Source organism: Rhinolophus sinicus, chromosome 1 (genome assembly GCF_057876585.1).
Source record: "Rhinolophus sinicus isolate RSI-liver-muscle chromosome 1, RSI-T2T, whole genome shotgun sequence".
NCBI classification, from domain to species: Eukaryota; Metazoa; Chordata; class Mammalia; order Chiroptera; family Rhinolophidae; genus Rhinolophus; species Rhinolophus sinicus.
This window is the reverse complement of record NC_142501.1, coordinates 155,601,363-155,619,984: the sequence shown is the minus strand read 5'-3', so window position 1 is coordinate 155,619,984 and position 18,622 is coordinate 155,601,363. Positions and strand designations below refer to the sequence as shown.

The 18,622-nt window shown below is 34.0% G+C and overlaps 1 protein-coding gene across 1 annotated transcript; it reads right to left on the bottom strand.

Annotated features, from left to right (window-relative positions):
- Positions 1–696: 696 nt before the first annotated feature.
- ODAM (odontogenic, ameloblast associated) lies at positions 697–7,238 on the bottom strand. The gene is made up of 10 exons (XM_019757078.3): positions 7,188–7,238; positions 7,052–7,093; positions 6,464–6,511; positions 5,673–5,906; positions 5,208–5,255; positions 3,214–3,318; positions 2,439–2,486; positions 1,561–1,629; positions 965–1,126; positions 697–726 (listed from the first exon to the last, which is right to left on the bottom strand). The coding sequence occupies exons 1-10, from the start codon at positions 7,236–7,238 to the stop codon at positions 697–699; spliced, it is 837 nt and encodes a 278-aa protein (XP_019612637.3).
- Positions 7,239–18,622: the final 11,384 nt, after the last annotated feature.

Sequence of the window (18,622 nt, the reverse complement as noted above, 5' to 3'; positions counted from 1 at the left end):
CTGAGTATTCATTTTCATAGAAGTTGGAATCAAAAGAGACTCATAGGCAGCAGGGAGGAGATTTCAATAAACTTTGCCTTTTAATTTCCCCTTCTGGAAAAATTATTTGTGTTTTAGTGTGTAGTTTTTACTTCTTGGTGCCATGCCAGCCTATCCTCCTTTCAAACACCCGCTAGCCTAACACTCAACCGAGCCTATTGGTACAGGTAATTAAGGTTATGTTTGACATAAAAGTCATGGAATTTTAAATGTTCATGTGATTACACAATTTTTTTTAATCACTTTGAGACTTTATTTTATCCCAGTTTAATACAAATGTGTTGGCATTACAACTTACAGTTTGCAATGTGAAGCAATGATTTGGGAGAACTGACTCTGTATATAGTGTCTGTAGAATATCTTTTACATGGACCTAGTATATTTACTATTTGTGTTTTCAGAGTTTATACCAAGTTTATGGCATAGGGAGACATGATTCTCAAAAATTTATTTTGATTTTTAAAAAATTGCTGAAGTCCCATAAATATTATTAGCTTTGTAGGAATATAAAACACTAAATTTATTTTTCCATTTTGATAAGTTCCCCTGACATCTTTCATTTGTTTGTTTTTCTCTTTTAATTTAGGATATGTCATGGTACTTAATGCATGCCTCTTGTCAAATACCTACCAAAAACTGAAAGATTAGGACAACGTCTTATGGTTCCTTTAGGCTACCAGTCTTGGCCTATTGAGAAAAGTACATTCATAAGAAGCTCTTATTAAATTAAAATTAATTATATTCTGATTACTTGATTGTCACTGAGCAATTATTGGCCTCCCCATTCAAGGTTAAGACCATATATTCTATTGTATCATTAACTTTCTCATTATTTCCATAACTAAGTCCTATAAATTAAGCACTAACTTTATATTTCCTATTAGACAATAATTTCTTACATAAAATAAATCTTTGATGACTCTACCTTCTCTTCCACGAGCTCCGGGGTAATAGTTGGGTCTATATCAGAAGCATAAATACTTGTTGTGCTGGGTTTTTGTGAAGTTGAAGGAATGAAAATTCCTCCACTGGCAGGCCTAAAGTTTATAATTTCTTTTTGCAAATATGGTATCACTCCTTCTGCTGGCTATAGAGAATGAGAAAGAAAATAAAGTAGTTACAGGTTCAAGCACAAGGTCAAATTGGAAGAATATAAAGCAACAGGATTGAGATGCAGGGCAACAAATGTATTTAAGAAGTAAATGCTTTAATATTTTCTAGATTATAATCTATCCTTTAGAGAGACCGTGCCTATACACCCGGAGATGTGGATGTCTCTTTCTACCTGATTTTAAATGAGTGCATCTAGGAGAGTATCTGACATATAGTAGTCCCTCAATAAATATTTGATGAACTGAGTGAATTAAATTCCACTGGCAAAAAATTACAGGGAGAAGATGTAAGACTCATTGATGGAATAATTATAATAAAGTTTTCATTAAAATGAACAATAGTGCAGGAAACTGGAGGTTGTCGGTCACTGATTTCTAGTACCTAGCAATGTGTGGTAAGGAATCTTACCATTGCTCCAGTTTCAGGAGCTGTGCCTATGAAGGTATCAAACGTTAGTTGTTGCTGTCCTGGTATAACCTGAAAAATTGGAAAGTTTTAAAAGTTTAAATCATTAATCTATAAAATATATTGTTTTGCACCCAAAACACTTAAACATTTCCCAACTTCTTAACCTACCTAGTTTCTTAAAAACAAAAATAATTATTTACATTTAAGAAAGAGAAAAATAGCCATTGACTCAGGGAAACTGGCCTGACACAACAGCTCTGCTTGTGTTGTCTGGTGCTTGCCTGACATTCTTTGCTAGGCCCTGGACTTCCGTTGAACATTAACAGCCCTACAGAACACCAACGTCAGACAAGGTCGACTGTAAACACAGTGAGGTGTGACAAAAACAAGACCACTTTGTAATCTTGTCTAAAGCACGATTATGGTGTAAACGAGGAAAATACCAGACATCCTTGTATCCAGGCTAATCTGAGTAACTCTGGCCTCTTTACCAATCAGAGTATTGCCTTGCTCCATTGTTCTTACCTTCGAGATAAGTATCATTAAGTTACCCAATCATAGAACTACCCCTCCCCCACATCTTGAGAACATCCAATCTAGGGTGAACATCACTCTTTGAACTCTCCCCAAAATTTCCTGACACAACCCCAGATCCTATAAGATGTAATTTCAATACCTTCCTATTAAGACACCCCACAGTTCCTCATGGTGCATGTTCTCCCTCATTGCAATGAGTGGATAAATCCAACTTTGTTCTCCTAGGGGTCTGTTCTTGGTTTTGGGCTGAATGGCACTGTTAGATTTATTAGGTTACGCAGCAAGTAGTTACAAAAGTTTGTTGTTGTTTTTTTCTAATGGAAAAGTATGCATTTACTTACAGGTTCTGTTTGTTGCGGGATATATCCAAATTGAGTATAGAATGGTATCTGTCAGATTTTTGAAAACATGCATTAGAATTTCTATGATGATTTTTCTTATAATTTTGTGATAAATGGTTATATAAAATTATATATTATATCAAATGCTTTTTTGAAAGCTCATATCTTCTTTTTTTTAATTAAAGTTTATTGGGGTGACAATGGTTAGTAAAGTTACATAGGCTTTAGATGTACAATTCTGTGATACATCATCTATATATCACATTGTGTGTTCACCACCCAGAGTCAGGTCTCCTTCCATCACCATAATTTGATCCCGTTTACCCTCATCTACCACCGCTCTCCCCCCTTACCTTCTGATAATCACTAAACTATTGTCTATGACTTTTTATTTCAATGTTTGTCTTGTTCCTTTGTTGCTTTCCGTTTTATATCCCACATATCAGTGAAATCATATGGTTCTCAACTTTTTCTTTCTGACTTACAATGGAATACTATTCTACCACAAGAAAAGATGAAATGGTGCCATTTACAACAACATGGATGGATTTTGAAATTATTATGTTAAGTGATTTCATTCTTTTAAAATCCAGCCTTAGATCATTTCCAAATTAGTGATATGTTAGGAGAAAGCACTGCATCCTTTTATGACCAGCAGTTCAACTGTTGAGTTTTTGTACTAAACATACATAGATATTTTCTCCTCTGAAAATTTACCTTATCCTCTCTTTTCTTACATGGAACTAATCAGATTAAAATCAAACACTTGAAGTACCTGCTCCTCAAATTGCTGCTGTCCTGTTTGTGGAGGTGACTGTGTTACTGTTTGCTGAGGTTGTTCCCAGGGTAGGAGCATGTAAACCGGATAGTACTGAAGCATCTATTTGTAGACAGAAATGTTTGTAAGAGCTTCCTTTGAATCAGCATAGGCCTTTAAAAAAAGTCTTCTAATGTCAATATTATTTTAAAGCTGATATATATCCAGCAATTTTATGAACAAAAGAACACATAAAGCAGTCCTTACCAAACTTTAGAACAACTTACATTGCATGTGTTACTGAACTTTGTTTCAAAGTTGCTTGTCAAACACATTTAAGAAGTAGTGGGTTCAACTAAAAGAACATGCTTATTAAAAAGGGCACCTTGGACTTTATATACAAATTTAAGACTTTATATACAAATTACTTTGCATATATCTAAGAAAAGGACACCCTATATAGCATTTCCTCTATATTTTTTGAGAATCATTTTTCTGCATGACATAGTATTAGAAAATCTACCATAATGATTGGAATGTCAAGAATTAAACTGCCTTTAATAATTGGCATTTTATTAAAACAATCTATGTAGATTTTAGAATATTTTGAAAATATTCTACAAGGAACAAATAAAATCACTTGCAACTTCACCACCCACATTATTGTGTATTTTCTTCCACTTATCTGTGTGTCTATATATGCATATGTATTTATAGAAGATGGAGATCATAGTACATACATAGTTTTGTATGCTGTTTGTATCCAAGTATAATTAAATAAGAGACTATATTAGACATAAGAATTCAAAAAAACAGCAACTATGATTTGAGAAATACATTTTGTGCAGTGGTTCTTAATCTTGACTAAAAATCAAAATCACCTATTGAGCATTTTAACAGATAATCATATTTGTGTTCTACTCATGTGGTTTTGATTCATTAGGTGTGTGTAGGATCCAGGCACTTGAAATTTTCAAAATTACTACTAGAGATTCTAACCCAAGCCATGGTGACGAGCCACTGGTTTAGTGGTTAAAGGAAGGGTGAAAAATTATGTTTTAACTCAGCTATTTACTTCAATTAGGATTGGGAATTTAATCTCATTAAGACTTACTTTCCTGATCCTTAAGGTGAAGTAATTCCATATGTAATGTGTCTAACTGTCTAAATACTATGGCATACAATGAGATAATGTCTAGGAGTAATTTTTGTTTTTAGACAAAATTGTATAATTATAATTACAGTAGAGTCAAGTGGTCTAACTTTTTATGAGTGATCAATACTCTGCTGGTGAATAATACAATTTATCTATATCCTTATTTCTTTGAACTCAGAATATTATAAAATTAATTAGCCTAATCCTGAGAGGGTTTTTCCATGTTATTCTAATGATTCTACTAGTTTACATTCAGATTTTTAAGATTCTCCTATTTTATGAAAATAACCACCATTTGATTGTAGTGTGGAATCAAACTGAAAATATACAGGAACCTGGAATGTTTTCAGCAGAATTTCATCACTCTAGAATATTGTGGGCAAGTGTTTCTTGCATCATATCACATTTTATCATATTTTATCTTGCATCTCTACATCATATCATATTTTATCAATTCAATACATCTCCCTCTGAAAAACAATTTAGGGTTGGGCAAAGTCTGCCCCTAGGATTTCTCTTGAGTGTTTCCCAAATGCCCGCACTTTGGATGCAGAAAATACATAATTTACGGCTTAGTGAGCTACTTTATTCCCAACACAGTAATGCTCTGGGAACTCAGGGGTCCTGGGGATTCACCTTAGGGGCCTTTCTTCAGGAGTTATTAGATGAGCCTGACATTAACAAGTGACAACAGCCCAGCAGTAGCAGTATCCAGACAGTAATATCATTGTATGGGTTTTTATAGCCTTGCTATAGGAGTCAGAGCTACAGATATTAAAACAAAACAAAACAAAAAAACATTCAATGAGGGTGTATGTACTAGCTCTATAGGACTGATGATATCCTATTTATTTACCTGTGCTTGCTCTTGAGGCGTTTTGAATGAGAACACATAGGGCATCGCCTGCCAAAAAAGGAATCATAAAAATCTTTGTTTGACTTTTTAATTTAAAATTCCAGAGCTGTTTTTGTTAGCCCTAACCCACATAAATCTATCACGTGTATTAGCAGACTTCTGTGACAACAAAGGTCATCTATTGTACGTACCATCATTAACGCAAATTGTCTCTTTTTTAAAGGTGAAGTTTCCCTAATTATCTTTTCCAAGACATGTTTAACAATTTTGATTTGTGGCTATGATCCTACAATAGCTGATTTAAATGGTATTTTTCGTGTTAGAAATCAGAAGATACAGAAGTACTTCCAGTGGTAGTAGAAACCTATTTTGAGACAATTCTTGCTCAATAACTCCTACCTTATTTCAACAATCAACGTGCATTGTCTCTCCTCTGAACAATAAAATGGAAGAGGCTCAACTTACGTGATTCAGTCCCTGTTGGGTCTGCGATAGTGTTTGAGGCTGTGAGGGGTCCAGTTGTCCCACCTGGGTTCCTTGGGCAAAACTAGCCTGTCCTGGGAAAGTCATCTGATTTGGGAACAGTCTAGCAAACTGATCTAGAGTTGATAAAGAGAATGGGGAGAGTCCTGGAATTTGAGCTTGTTGCTGTGGTTGCAGGATCCCAGAGAAAGGAGGGATCCATGGATTAAATGGGCCCTGGGAAGATACAAAAGAAAGAAAACATTTCTGTTTCATTTCAAAAATAATTGAAAATCAATCCTGAGCAGGAAAGAGGCAAAATGTAAACAATTTCTATATTTTCATAGCCACATTACCAAAAAAGGACAGCATCTTGGCACATTATGAGCTATGTAAATAACATGAACAATGCTCAACTCCCCATGGTTGTGAGGAATATGGGGCAGAATGAGGGGGATAAAGAGTACAGTTTCTGCAGTTGCCAGACTAGTTTCAAATCTTTTTTTAATCAGTAAGCTGAGTATGACTTCATGTAAAATAATTAATTTAAGTATCTCATAGCTGTGAGCATCTGTGCCTGGCATATACCAACGTCTCAATGAATAAGTTAATCAGATTTTTTTTGTTTTTCACTGTAGTCTCCAAACAAACGGTCATTAGAATATATGGGACAAGTTCATAACTTTAAAAATTGAGATTTCAAAAGTGAAAAATGTTTGTTCTCATACAAAGTACCATAATAAGAAATGGGCAGTAGAAAAACATTCTTAAAATAATTATTGTGGTAGAGGTACCTGAAGCCGTAGTGGCTGAAGCTGAGCATTATTAAGATTCAGCAGTAGCTAAAAAAAGAAAGGTAATATGAAAGCAAGATTAATACACATGCTAAAATTAAGAACAGTGTTTACTACAAATACAGCACAAGTCAGAGCTGACGGATCATAGTTTCCTGTTAAAGGTGAGAAGTTTTCTCACTAAGCTTATACTAAATTGCAGTGATTAGAGGTTGGAATTTAATTACCTCTCCCCTGCTGTATATGAGATTGTATAACTTTAGCCCATTCCAGGGGTTTAGTTAGTCATTTTATGCTCTTAAACACCTATATGCACCTGTATTAAGTGCTATTAGAATAAAAGATATGCAAGACACTGTCATTGCCTTTAAATAATTTACAATCAAACAAGGGAGGCAAATAATATTTTAGAAGTAATCCGGTATATAAGACAAAGGTGAACATTGAAAATGCCTTTGGATATAAGAGCACTGAAGAACCAAAGAAACTTACTGTCTCTAACTATGTTTTGAATTTTACCCCCTCTGGATTTTTTAAAAAAGACAAATAAACAAAAAGGAGGAGATTGTTTTAAGTTTTTAAACTAACCTCATTGCTGTTGCTTGCAGATAAAAGGTGCTGTGGGATAAGCTAAAAAAAAAAAAAAAAAAAAAAAAAAATAGTAAAAGAAGGATTTGTTACAGGTTTTACACAATAATTTCAGTTGTACCATGAAATCACTTACCGGGGCTGACAATGTAGCTCCCAGTAGCCCCAAAAGAATTACAGTTTTCATTTTCAGATGAAGTATCTAGAAAATAAGTTGTGAGATTTAGCTTTAAAAAGACATGTAAAATCATGATAACAAAAATTAGCTGGTATTGTTCAATCAGAAGAGTAGTTGAATGAAACTTAGAGTATTTGCTTATATATTAGTATTTAAAATAAAAAGGTATATTTATAAATAGCTATAAGAAAAATTATTCTTTTCTCTCAGAGCATCTGCTTATAAAAACCAAAATTGTTTGCTTGTGATTTTAGCTTGACTACATGACTTATTTGGTGGCATACGATGTAGTTGAATGAGTTATGAACAAGATGGCCTCATCCTTTGTACTGTTTTATGCTGAAGCATATTAGTCCTTCTGATCATGGGAGGCCCATGACTAGATCCTTATGAAGAAAACAATTTTAATGTCTACTTAATGTAGTAGTAAAAATACTTCAATAAAGATCTGACAATAGAAGTTCAATACCAGATAATTTTCATTTAAAAGTCTAGTAACATTAAAATGAAGAAACTGAGTCATTATTTTTCTAATTCAGGGAAAGGGTTATAAAATTAAGCTGCAAAATTGATTTATAGTGCAACCCATGGAAGTATATTATCTCTTGTCCTCCAAATGTGAAAACCCTGCCCTACTTCAAATCACTGACCTATATAAGCAGTTAGGGTGACCTTGGTAGTCTATCCTGCAGAGTTGACTGATTTTTGATTCACACTAATATGAAAGCAAAGATTTAATATCTTACCTCACTCTTTTGCCTATGAAGAGATAGCTAGACCCATGCAAGGTCTATGTTCTTTTTGTCTTTCACTCTGCTGCTTGGAACATCTCTTATATTTTAAAACCCGTCTTTGAAAAAAAGGACCAATCATTGTTCAAAAGGACCAGTGATTCAGTGGGTTTCAGACAATGGCTTAGCTAATGACCCCTTTCCTAATCATCTAGGTGGTATATGGATTCCCACACTTTTAGTAATGTCATTAAATTACCCTCTGAGAAATGTTTCTCTGTGATCATTCCTGGTTTCTGCTTTGGTTATGATTAAATCTTCTAGAATAATTTCATCCTACATCCTTAAAATGGATACCTAATAGAGTAACTTTAAAAGTCTTTATTAAGTTTAAAGATCAATGGGGATTTTAAAGAATAAAACATGGAATTATTAGACATAAGGCATAGGTCTAAAGACAAAAATTAAAAACCTAATTATGGGCAGTAAAAATTCTTTGGTTCTTCAATGCTTGCCTGAGTAAATGTGAGCTAATTTCTCTTAAGTTCAACCTTGAAAATATTAGTAAATGTTCCACCTGTGGAATGAAATCCTAAAAACAATTACTAAATCTCTATGTGTCTATGACATGTATGTCCCCATGTGATCATGCTGCTTGCGATAAGTAATTTAATAAATACAAAGCATGATGGCATACATTTTTAAAAATAGTGGTAAGTGAATGTTTTGCATTAAAAAGTTTTTCTTTTGCTAGTGATGATTTTAATATTCAAAATACAACTAGTATTCTTATCTCTACATCAGTGTTAGTTAAATTTTCTTCATAAAGTGAGTTTTATGTTTACTTGCCTTGTTTTTTTTTTTTCTACTTGTCAATATCAACAACATGTTAATATCAATCCCGCTCTGATAGCCCAGGATCATAAATGTGATAATGTATTACCAATTAATTTCTATTGTGGAAGACTTCTTTGGCAAATTTAATCTTAAACAGCTAATTGTGGCCTTATCAGACAGGAAAACAAAGTTACTGCCTTTAAATGAATTTGTTTTTTTCAGTAGGATGACACACTTCTTAGAACTTGAATGGCTCATTAATACTGAAATGACATTAGCATTTTTTTAAAAATTTAGCCTAAAAAACCAGAAGGACAAAAAAAGTTAGTTAAAATAACAAAACCTTTTTCTTACTAAAGAAGGAAAGCTACTAGTAAGATTTTATATCTATTAGAAAGGAACTTTCCCAGGATTTATGAATGTTATCTTTTTTAGATTAGCTAAATAGACCACCCTGGATGTTGATGGCAGATTTCAGTAGAGCTGGGTGGTTAGTGTAATCAATTGTAGCCTGAAAAATCCAGTAGATTGATTGAGTGGGTAAACAAGGTAGATGGTGCTATGTTGCCTATTGATATATATTTATAATTAATAACCTTGGTCTATTCTGAATATTACCAAATTAAATTTAGTACACCATAAACTCTCACTCTCCTGAGATTTTCCATTGAATTGTACAAGGTCTTAGACAGTTAATCCCACTCTTAGCCAAAATGTTGTCAGGGCCAAGTACTAAGAAAGTTAGGAACTGTATTACAGAGCCAAAATATAGTCAATGTAAAAATATCCTGGTGATGAATAGTTTCACCTGGCTACATTCCTCATATTTGAAGGTAGTTAGATAGGAGATTTCTGTCATTGCTTTTTGTTTTTGTTTTTATTTTCTGTTACTTGAATAATCTAAACAAAAGTTCAAACTCTCGGGTTATACAACAAGTGAAAGTGGAAAGGAACATGCTATGCTTTCCTACCTAATAGCTTCTAACTCCCTCTGTCCTTGGAGGCAAAGTTATCTCTTGGTAGGAGGGGAAGTGGCAAGGGGCCCTAGTTTAATTCTTATCACATTATAGTATGGGTATTGTCTTTGTATTTCTTCCATTTATGTATGTTGAACTTATTCATTTTTCTGTCCCACGTGAGTCACCCCATAGGTACTCCTACTGGGAAATTAAATAAATGGGTTCCTTTATTCAGGGGAGAGAAAAGGTGACACAGATCCAGAGCAATGTCAATCTGTATGGATTAGGTGCGGAAACCTTAAATTGAAGTACTGTAAGGTGAGGAAATCCGGAATCAGATATTGTCACTGTGACTTCATTATTTTGTTTTAGTTCAATTACCAGAACACCAGACACCCTTTATTCACCTAAAAGTACAAGAACACATATCAATGCCAAGTACATATGACTGTTGGATTGTGTACTATTTTAATTATCTTGGTCTTAATTCTGTTCCAATAACATAAATGATGAAGAGGAAACAGGTGGCTTATAAGTTAGCCCTTTCAAAATGTCTGATTCTTTTCCCCTTCAACTAACCAGAAAAATCAATTACAAGGTTTACAGAGAACGATTGGGAAATAGACCAATATTCTATGAAGCAAGAGAATAGATTTGAATTTTAGCACAGCTTATAACAAAAAATTATTTTGTTACATATGAGTTTTAATTTTCCAGGAACTTTTATTTACATATCAAGGTAGGCGGGATACATACATCACCTCCACATTTCAATGAGGAAGATGAGGTACAGAAGGCTCAATTCATTCATTCATTCATATAATATTAGTGTGCAGCTTCTATGGTCCACGTCCTTGCTAGGCATTGAGAACTTAGTGTTAATGAAAGAGATGTGGTTTCCGCCTTCATGGAAATTACTGTTTTTTCCACTGTTAAAAAAGTAACAGAATTGTGGCTACTATGCAGATTTTGATTACTAATCACATAGTTTTTGTAAAGCACTAAGCTATCTAACCAGAGAGGAGAGAGACATAGCACAATTTCAAATATAAATAACAAATAGAACTAATAAATTATAAAAATGAGTGTTTTCATATGTTGCCAGAGTTTAATAATAAATCTCAAATCAATAAAGGTAATAGGTTTCGTGACTTTAACAATTACTTTATTAGATACTTGTGCAGTAAATAATGAGAATAAGCAAGTTCTCAATAAAAATCTCTTCTGTTACATAAAGCATTTTACTTTTAACTTCTATGAGGCTCTACTACAGTGTCCCATTCTGTTTAGTAACGTACATCACGGGACATCAATCGTCACATGTCCACTATAACAATACATCCTAACTTAATGGCTCTAGCTTGATTATATGAGTGTAAATTTATTAAATATTTGTATGTATGTGCATGTGCATTATGATAATAATAAAGTATAATTTCTAGGAGTAGTTTGTTCAGGAATAGAGGTATTAAGAAAAATAAAGTGATGCATACTTCTTCCTTTCACAAAAGGAGCCATGAGTTTCAGAGTAATTGAGAGAGGCTGGTCCACAAAACTAAACTTGGGCTACAAGCTATCAACTGCCTATGATTTCCTGAAGTGTGGCCTCCAGAGCATTCAATGAGAAGCACATCCTCTCAAGTACAACCCGTCCTGGTCTGGGCATAATCAGCATCCACCTTCTCTGAAAAAAACACTTCTTTTGTCCCCTTCTCTGAAATGGTTTCTTTTTCGACTGAACCTTTATAGTATTTATTTGTGTGCTTTGTTCTTTGTGAATTTCAGACTTGCCACTTTCATGAACCTTGTATCTGTTTCTTCTTTTTGGGCCTGAAATCAGAGTTCGGCCCAACCATGGTTTCTGTACTATAACCTCTCAGAAACAAACTCATTTTAATCAAAATCTTATAGTTCTAGTAACTTAATTTAAGGTTAATATCTTTGGTTGATTTCTGGCTTTCTCCTTCTCAGACATCTAGCCAAGCTCATGCTCTGGTCATGGGAATTTCTTATGAATGTGCCAATCAAGGGCAGTAGTACCCCAGGCAAGTCAGCCTTAGTGCTCCCTCAGAGTTCTGTTGATTCCTTTTTTTTTTTCATTTTGTTACATTAAAAGTTTATCTTCTTAAGAAGATTTTAAGTTGTCTGATAGTAATGGCGTTCTATTGCTCAAATTTCTTTTTCTATTTTGTCCTCTTTTCTTCTTCCCCTCTTTCTTTCTCCTTGCCTTCTTCTCATCTATTCGTTTACTTTTTTCCCCTTATCTGCTCCTCCATTTTTTTTCTTCTACCTAACCTGGTTTACAAAGCCCTCAATGACCCCCCGCTTTGCTTTACTCTCCCACTTCACTGCTTTTCATTCAGGTCCTTGTTCATTAAACTCCAAACAAGTTAGCTTGCCTTCAGAGTTTTGAACATGTTAAATTTCTTCCTGTAGGGCTTTGTACTTGCTGTTCTCCATGCCTGGAATGTTCTCTCTCTGATCACTGAGGGCTGGGGCTAACACCTTCTTGTCATTCAGTTTAGGAATCACACCACAAAAGGACCCAGACTACCCAATCTAGAACAGAAACATCTATCAATCACCCTATGTAGATTTTTTGCAAAACTTGTGTTACTGTCTTGAAATTGATATGATTGTTTATGTAGTTATTTGTTACTTTATCATTATGTTTTTTTTACCTTCCACCATGAGAATATAACTTCATTAGTGCAGAACCTTTGTTTTGTTCACTTCTTTATCTCCAGTGACTGGTTCATAATCGGCACTAAAATATTTGTTGAAAAATTGCATGACGATTTTTCTGACATGGAAATTTCAAACACACATTTTTACATAATGAGATTAAATGTTACAACACTAACAAATATTTAAAGTCATTGAAGTGTTTGATGATAAGATATTGTACTGTTTAAAATAATTACTCTTTCTAGAAATTCACTCTGTCATATAGATGTATCATAAATTCATCAAAACTATTAATGCAATGTTTTTTATATTCCAAAAATGTCATACACCTAATCTGATTTAAATACTTCTCTATGATAGAATCTGTTACCTCATTTCTGGTGAACTAACTTACATGACAAATTTGGTAGGAAGGAGTGGTCATTTATAATTATCTGTTTCTCTATTTGTAATGTCTTAATCCACACCTTAGCAATTTTAGAAACGTCTACTTTTTTTTTTCTGCTTACTATTTGAACAGTGGAAAAAATAACAGTTTGTTTTTTTTTTTGCTTAGAAAATAAAGATGAATATCAAATCTAGTTGTTGAGTCAAGGACAGAAATGGAAGCTAGATTGGTAGACAGAAAATTAGAAGTAGGAAAACATCAGTATGAAGTTTATAAAAAATAATACTATCAACAGGAATGGTATAATGAAGGCCATTCAATACAATAAGCTCAGATTATTTAGACACATATGGGTTAAAAAGAGCTTATAGACATTAGTTTCTCATCTTGCTCCACTTTGGGAAATATTCTGTCTAAATTACCAGTGTTGGTCAGTTAATCACCCATAGTCACATCACCCTGTCCTCTGGAATTGATGATGTGAAAAAAAGTCATCCTTACTTTCTAACCTTGTCAGAATTTTGTATCAGTCTCTGTAGTAGATGTTCTGACTCTCCAACCAGAGCTCCATTCAGAAATGAAGGATTAACTCCCCAGCTGCTGGGAATGGTACCAGCAGGCAGCCTTTTCAGGATTTGCCTCATCTGACTCCTCCAGGGACATTCTCCTTCTGCAGGACAATGAACACCCTCTAACTCATTCACTAAAGGCCAGGCCTCTCACCATCTCAGCTCCAGAATTTCTCATCTGTTGACTGAAGACTTTGTAGACTACACATACAGCAGCTTGACTTCTCATTTTGCCGGTTCCTGCATCCTTCTCCTCCATTCCATGGTGTTAATTCCAAGGGCCCTTAACAAATTTTCTGCACATTAATCCCCACATCAGTTGGCTGCCTGGGGATCTCAACCTGAGATAGTCACCAAGGCTTCAGTTATGAAAATATTATCTCTGAATGTCGTGTTATAAAGATTTGATCATAGTTCATCAGGTGTTAATTATTTCTTATCAGTTAGGTAGCTCTGAATCACTATAGAGAATAGATCATTTCTGAGAAATAACCTCTAACTTGCTACTTTCACTTATGGAATTGTGAATGGCTATCTCTTTGCTGTAGACCATAATCTAATTCCAACTAAGCTTCTCATTAGACTTGTTATTATATATTCTAGGAATTAGATGTATATTGAATAAGATCCAATATTATTTGACGTGATGGGCATAAAATGCTTAGACAGAAAAACCATAAGGCCCTACATATAGAGTCAATGGTAAGATATTTTTGCTGATTATTCTTTTTATAGAGTGCTTTATAAAACTTGCCCTCTACCATGTCATTTCAATGCATTTCTGACCAAATTTCAGAGAGTGAGAGAGAGAACGGGGAGACCTCACCAGAGTAAAAAGTACCTGGCAGCTTTGCAGAGCATACGCCAGAAAGTTTAGCACTGCATGCGTTTGTGGAATACCAAGGAGCAAGATAAACCAGGTTTATGGAAATTTAATTTCCAAAAACCATCACAGAACCTCACAGTTTATCTCATTCATTTGTTAACAGTTTTTAACTCATCTTCATATCAAGTAAGGGCTGTATAGGATCGACATTGAAAGCATGGACTCTGTAATCATTTTGCCTGGCTCTAACCCTAACTGCCAGCTGTAAGTTCTTGAATTGTGGGTAAGTTTTAAACCTCTCTAAGTCTCAGTTTACTTTTCTGTAATGGGGATAACTTTATAGGATTGTTGATATAATTAATGCCCTGGGCATATAAAAAGTACTTGATGTTAGTTACGTGAAGCATTAGACTAAGGCATCTTGAGTATCTCAGGGAATGACACACAATATTGGAACCAAGTATTTATTAGTTGAAGGAATGAGAAAATGAAGCATAATACACAGAAATACCTATTCTTACAAAGATCATCATGGTAAATTGAATGGCATTTGGTGCAGAACAAAAGTGAAAAACAAAGAACTAGTATGATATTAGAAATAGAAAGTCCACAGATGACTTGGGTGGAGATAGGCCCCTGAACCAAAACTAAATGAGGATATGTTTAATCAACCAATTAGTTCTTTAATTAAAAATATTATTGAACATTTCCAAAATATTAATTTCAACATTTTATTAAGGAGAATGCACTTGCTTCCACCAACCCCTCTGTAATAGCCTTAAGAAACTCGTTCTGACCTGAGGAAATATAACCAGTATTATTGTTCCAGTCTCCAGCTTAAGTGCCCTCAGCTTACATTACCAACCATGAAGGTCACCTAATAACAGTACTTACTGTTCTGGTGACTTTTAAATGAAGGAAGTTTGATTTTCTCTATTCCTTTTCCAAGGTCTTCCACCTGCATAAACAATCACTTATAGCATAGAAGCCAAGAACTAAGAAAGCAGTGTCACAGACAACTTCCTTCATTAGGACTGCTTTAAAAAACATAGCAAATGTGGAAACATGTTGTGTCTTCATAAAGAATCTGCATTGTTGGATATTTTAAATTAAGTAGCCAGAAATGTTTATAAATTACCAGTCAATCTGTTTTGTCAAATAAGAATTTCCTATTATTTTTGGTAAATAATAATATTACCTACAAAGAGTTCTTTCCTTCTGAATTTAAATTCATGACTACATTGAATACATCATCAAATTTCTAAATGTATGTATTATTATCTTCCAGATCATATTCTTGCTCTTGTATTCTTTATTTTTCCATATATAGATGTGTAAACCAAACATGTAAACTTTTATTTGCAAACTTCTGTAGAGTATCACATTCGGCACCTATTTCTAAATGATGATGTTAATTAGAAAAAAAAAATGCTTACTAACATGGGGATTGTACAAAATATTATAGTGAGTGCCTAATTTACATAAATCAATTCAATTGGGTTAACCCTTGCACAACCTTGAGATTTAGATATTGATATTCTCATTTTATAGGTTAATAACACAGATCACTGATTCAGAAATATTCCCAATGGTATGTAGTTAATGAGTTCCAGGGCCAGGATCTGAAGCAATGTTTGTACAACTCCAAAATGCTTTTCTTAACAACCATACTATACTTAAACACATAATTTATTATGGGCCTATTGCATAACTATAATTTTTGCATTTTCATACATGCACAAATTTTTTAAAAATCCTGCTTAGTGAATTGAAGAGTGTTTTGGCATGAGCCTGATGGATATAAACCTACATTTCTACAAATGCATTTTTCTTTTTTCATATACTGTTGTAGCATCCATATATAGAAGCTGAAGAAATTTAACCTTCATTGGTAATTTAGTGTTAAAATGTCCCTTTCTGTTGTCCTATCTGTTTTACATTAATGAGGAAAAGATCAATTTCTCATGCTGTCAATTATGGGCAAAAAGTTTTTAAAAAATAGTATCTTGAGATAAATTAATTAAAAATTCTACAAAGTAAGTTCTAATCCTGAAGGTATGAAAAGATGAAAATGTATTACTGAGAATGATTCACAAAATTGGCAACTAATCTCTATAAAGGAGACTAAAGTAGTTCATGAGTAAACATTGTGTAATGATTTGCAAAATGTCTGAGGGTGGGTTATCTGTCTAAGCCCAGACTTTGACTAAGTGTTAGGTTGGGTTAAAGTGACTCTCTTAAAAACAGTTTGTGGGAAGTTATTTTGAAGCAACATGGCCTGTTTTGTTGCAAGGATAGCAGAACTAACCACTTGGGCACTCTTTCTTTAGTTATTAGTCATCCTGATTTTCTCTAGAAGATAAAATTTACTGAGCAGTGAAGTATGCTCATGGGTTTTCTTGTTGTTGAGAAAAAGTAATTGCATGTTTTGGGGCCTTCACACAAATTCTAAGCCCAGGATATCACTGAAAGCTGGAATTAACAAGTGAAAGCTCTATTCCAAGTAGAAATTTTGAAGACACTTTTAATACTTCCATATAAAAATATGCCTGTAAAGAATACAGAATGATTTTATGTTGGGTGGTAGAATGAAGTTCCTAGTTCTGTATTTCATAGGTACTTCAGAGAACTGACATAGATTCAATGGTTAGATGAGCCTTTAGATAAAAATTCTATTGGCATAAATGGATATGATTCGAGACAAGAAAGGAATAATTGTGAAAGCCGGCCTGAGGCTAAATGTGTCCATTTAGGAGAATGTGTTTTAAAAATCCCTAGAAGTTCCATGACAGTATTAGGAAATTCTTGGTAGAAATTCCTAGAAAACAAGAACATTGCTTTTTTCTTTTAAATGTCAAAAGTATCAAAAAATTCAGGGACATATTCTACCCAATGACATGTGTCAGCTGGGGTAGGTGAGATGGTAACACGATTTCTGAATGTTTAACCACCATGAAGTACCAGGTCCAACGTAGACCCTTGACTTTGGCAAAAACATTAGCAGTTTGTGAAGTACAACTTCAGCAAAATTTGAGCGTCCCAAACTATCACCTATATAAGTGATAAAGCCTGAAGTTTATAACTTGTCAATGCTCTTTGGATTAAAAACTGTATGAAGAGCAGACCTCTAATAAAACACAGGGTATGGTGATTTATTAGTATATCAACTTCCATAATTGCATGAGTATGATAAATTTATTTACTATCTATTACATTTATTACATAAATAGTATTGTTGATAGCTTGGCTTTATCATAAAAACATCTTGAGTTCGAATTTCATTTCAGGCATTACCATGTGTCTAACTTCTCTGAACCTCTTTTCTTCTCTGTAAAATGGGAAAAGTTTTACTTATCTCCAGGGTGTCTACAGAAAGTAAATGCTACTATATGACAAGATGCATAACTCACTGTCATAGTGATTCTTAAGAAACCGTTTTAGGGAAAATTTGACACATCTGATTTCCAGGGAGAAGTCTCTAAGAGACAAAGGTAGATTTAAAAAGCCTCCCAAACTGATTTACATGTATGTGACCCTCCACTTCAATTTAAAATAATTGCATTAAAGAAAGGTTACTTAGTAAAAAAATGTTAGCTTTTTCTGTAAAGAAAAAAAAGTTACTGCCCATATGCTTATCCCTTGTTGTCCTACATATTTCTTTCAAATCTTCCCTAGTTTATTGATCTTAGTTTAATATTCATGATGTACTCTTTTTGCTAATCTTGGTATCACCTATTAAAATGCAGATCATCTATTCCCTCAACCAAATATTGAGTACTATCAATGATCCAAAGATATTGCACTCAATAGTCAAATATATGAGACTTACTATAAGCAAATGAGTGTGATACCATTTGATGAGGATAGAACAGAGGTAGGGCCGTGGTATGTGTGGATCAGGGATGTAGTGAGCTGATAAAACTTTATAGGCAAAGAAAACCTGTGCTGGGATTCACCAGGTATATATAGATGGAATTAAAATTTCAAGCAAATTGTACATCATATGCACATGCCTGGGATATTACATAGCTTGATAAATGGGACCATAAATACTGATTTAAGATAATTGAAATGTAGGATACTGTGAGCGATTGATGGGAGATGAGGTATGGCAGGTACTCAGAAGCCACATCATAGAGGGCTTTCTAAGACAAATAAGTGTGCTTGGATTCTATCCTGTTGGCAGCTGGCATCCATCAACTACGCGAGGAATACATGTGTTAGTCATCAGTAATGTCTAACAAATATTTCCATTTCTCCTCCTGGTCACATGTGAAGTTCTACTTTCCAGTCCTTGAACTTAGTGACGGCTTTGGCGCATTAAATACGAATAAGAAATAGTATGTGTCACTTCTGGCTGGAAGCTTTCAGATAATTCACCCACCACTCTCTCTT

What these genes read in the sequence shown, in the direction of transcription:
- ODAM (XM_019757078.3), bottom strand. Translation starts at nt 7,238, where the DNA reads ATGAAAACTGTAATTCTTTTGGGGCTACTGGGAGCTACATTGTCAGCC. An exon ending in CTGCAAGCAACAGCAATGAG is followed by an intron (nt 6,512 to 7,051) that starts GTTAGTTTAAAA and finishes TTCTTTTTTTAG; the next exon opens with CTACTGCTGAATCTTAATAA. An exon ending in AGCAGCAATTTGAGGAGCAG is followed by an intron (nt 2,487 to 3,213) that starts GTACTTCAAGTG and finishes AAAATCTGACAG; the next exon opens with ATACCATTCTATACTCAATT.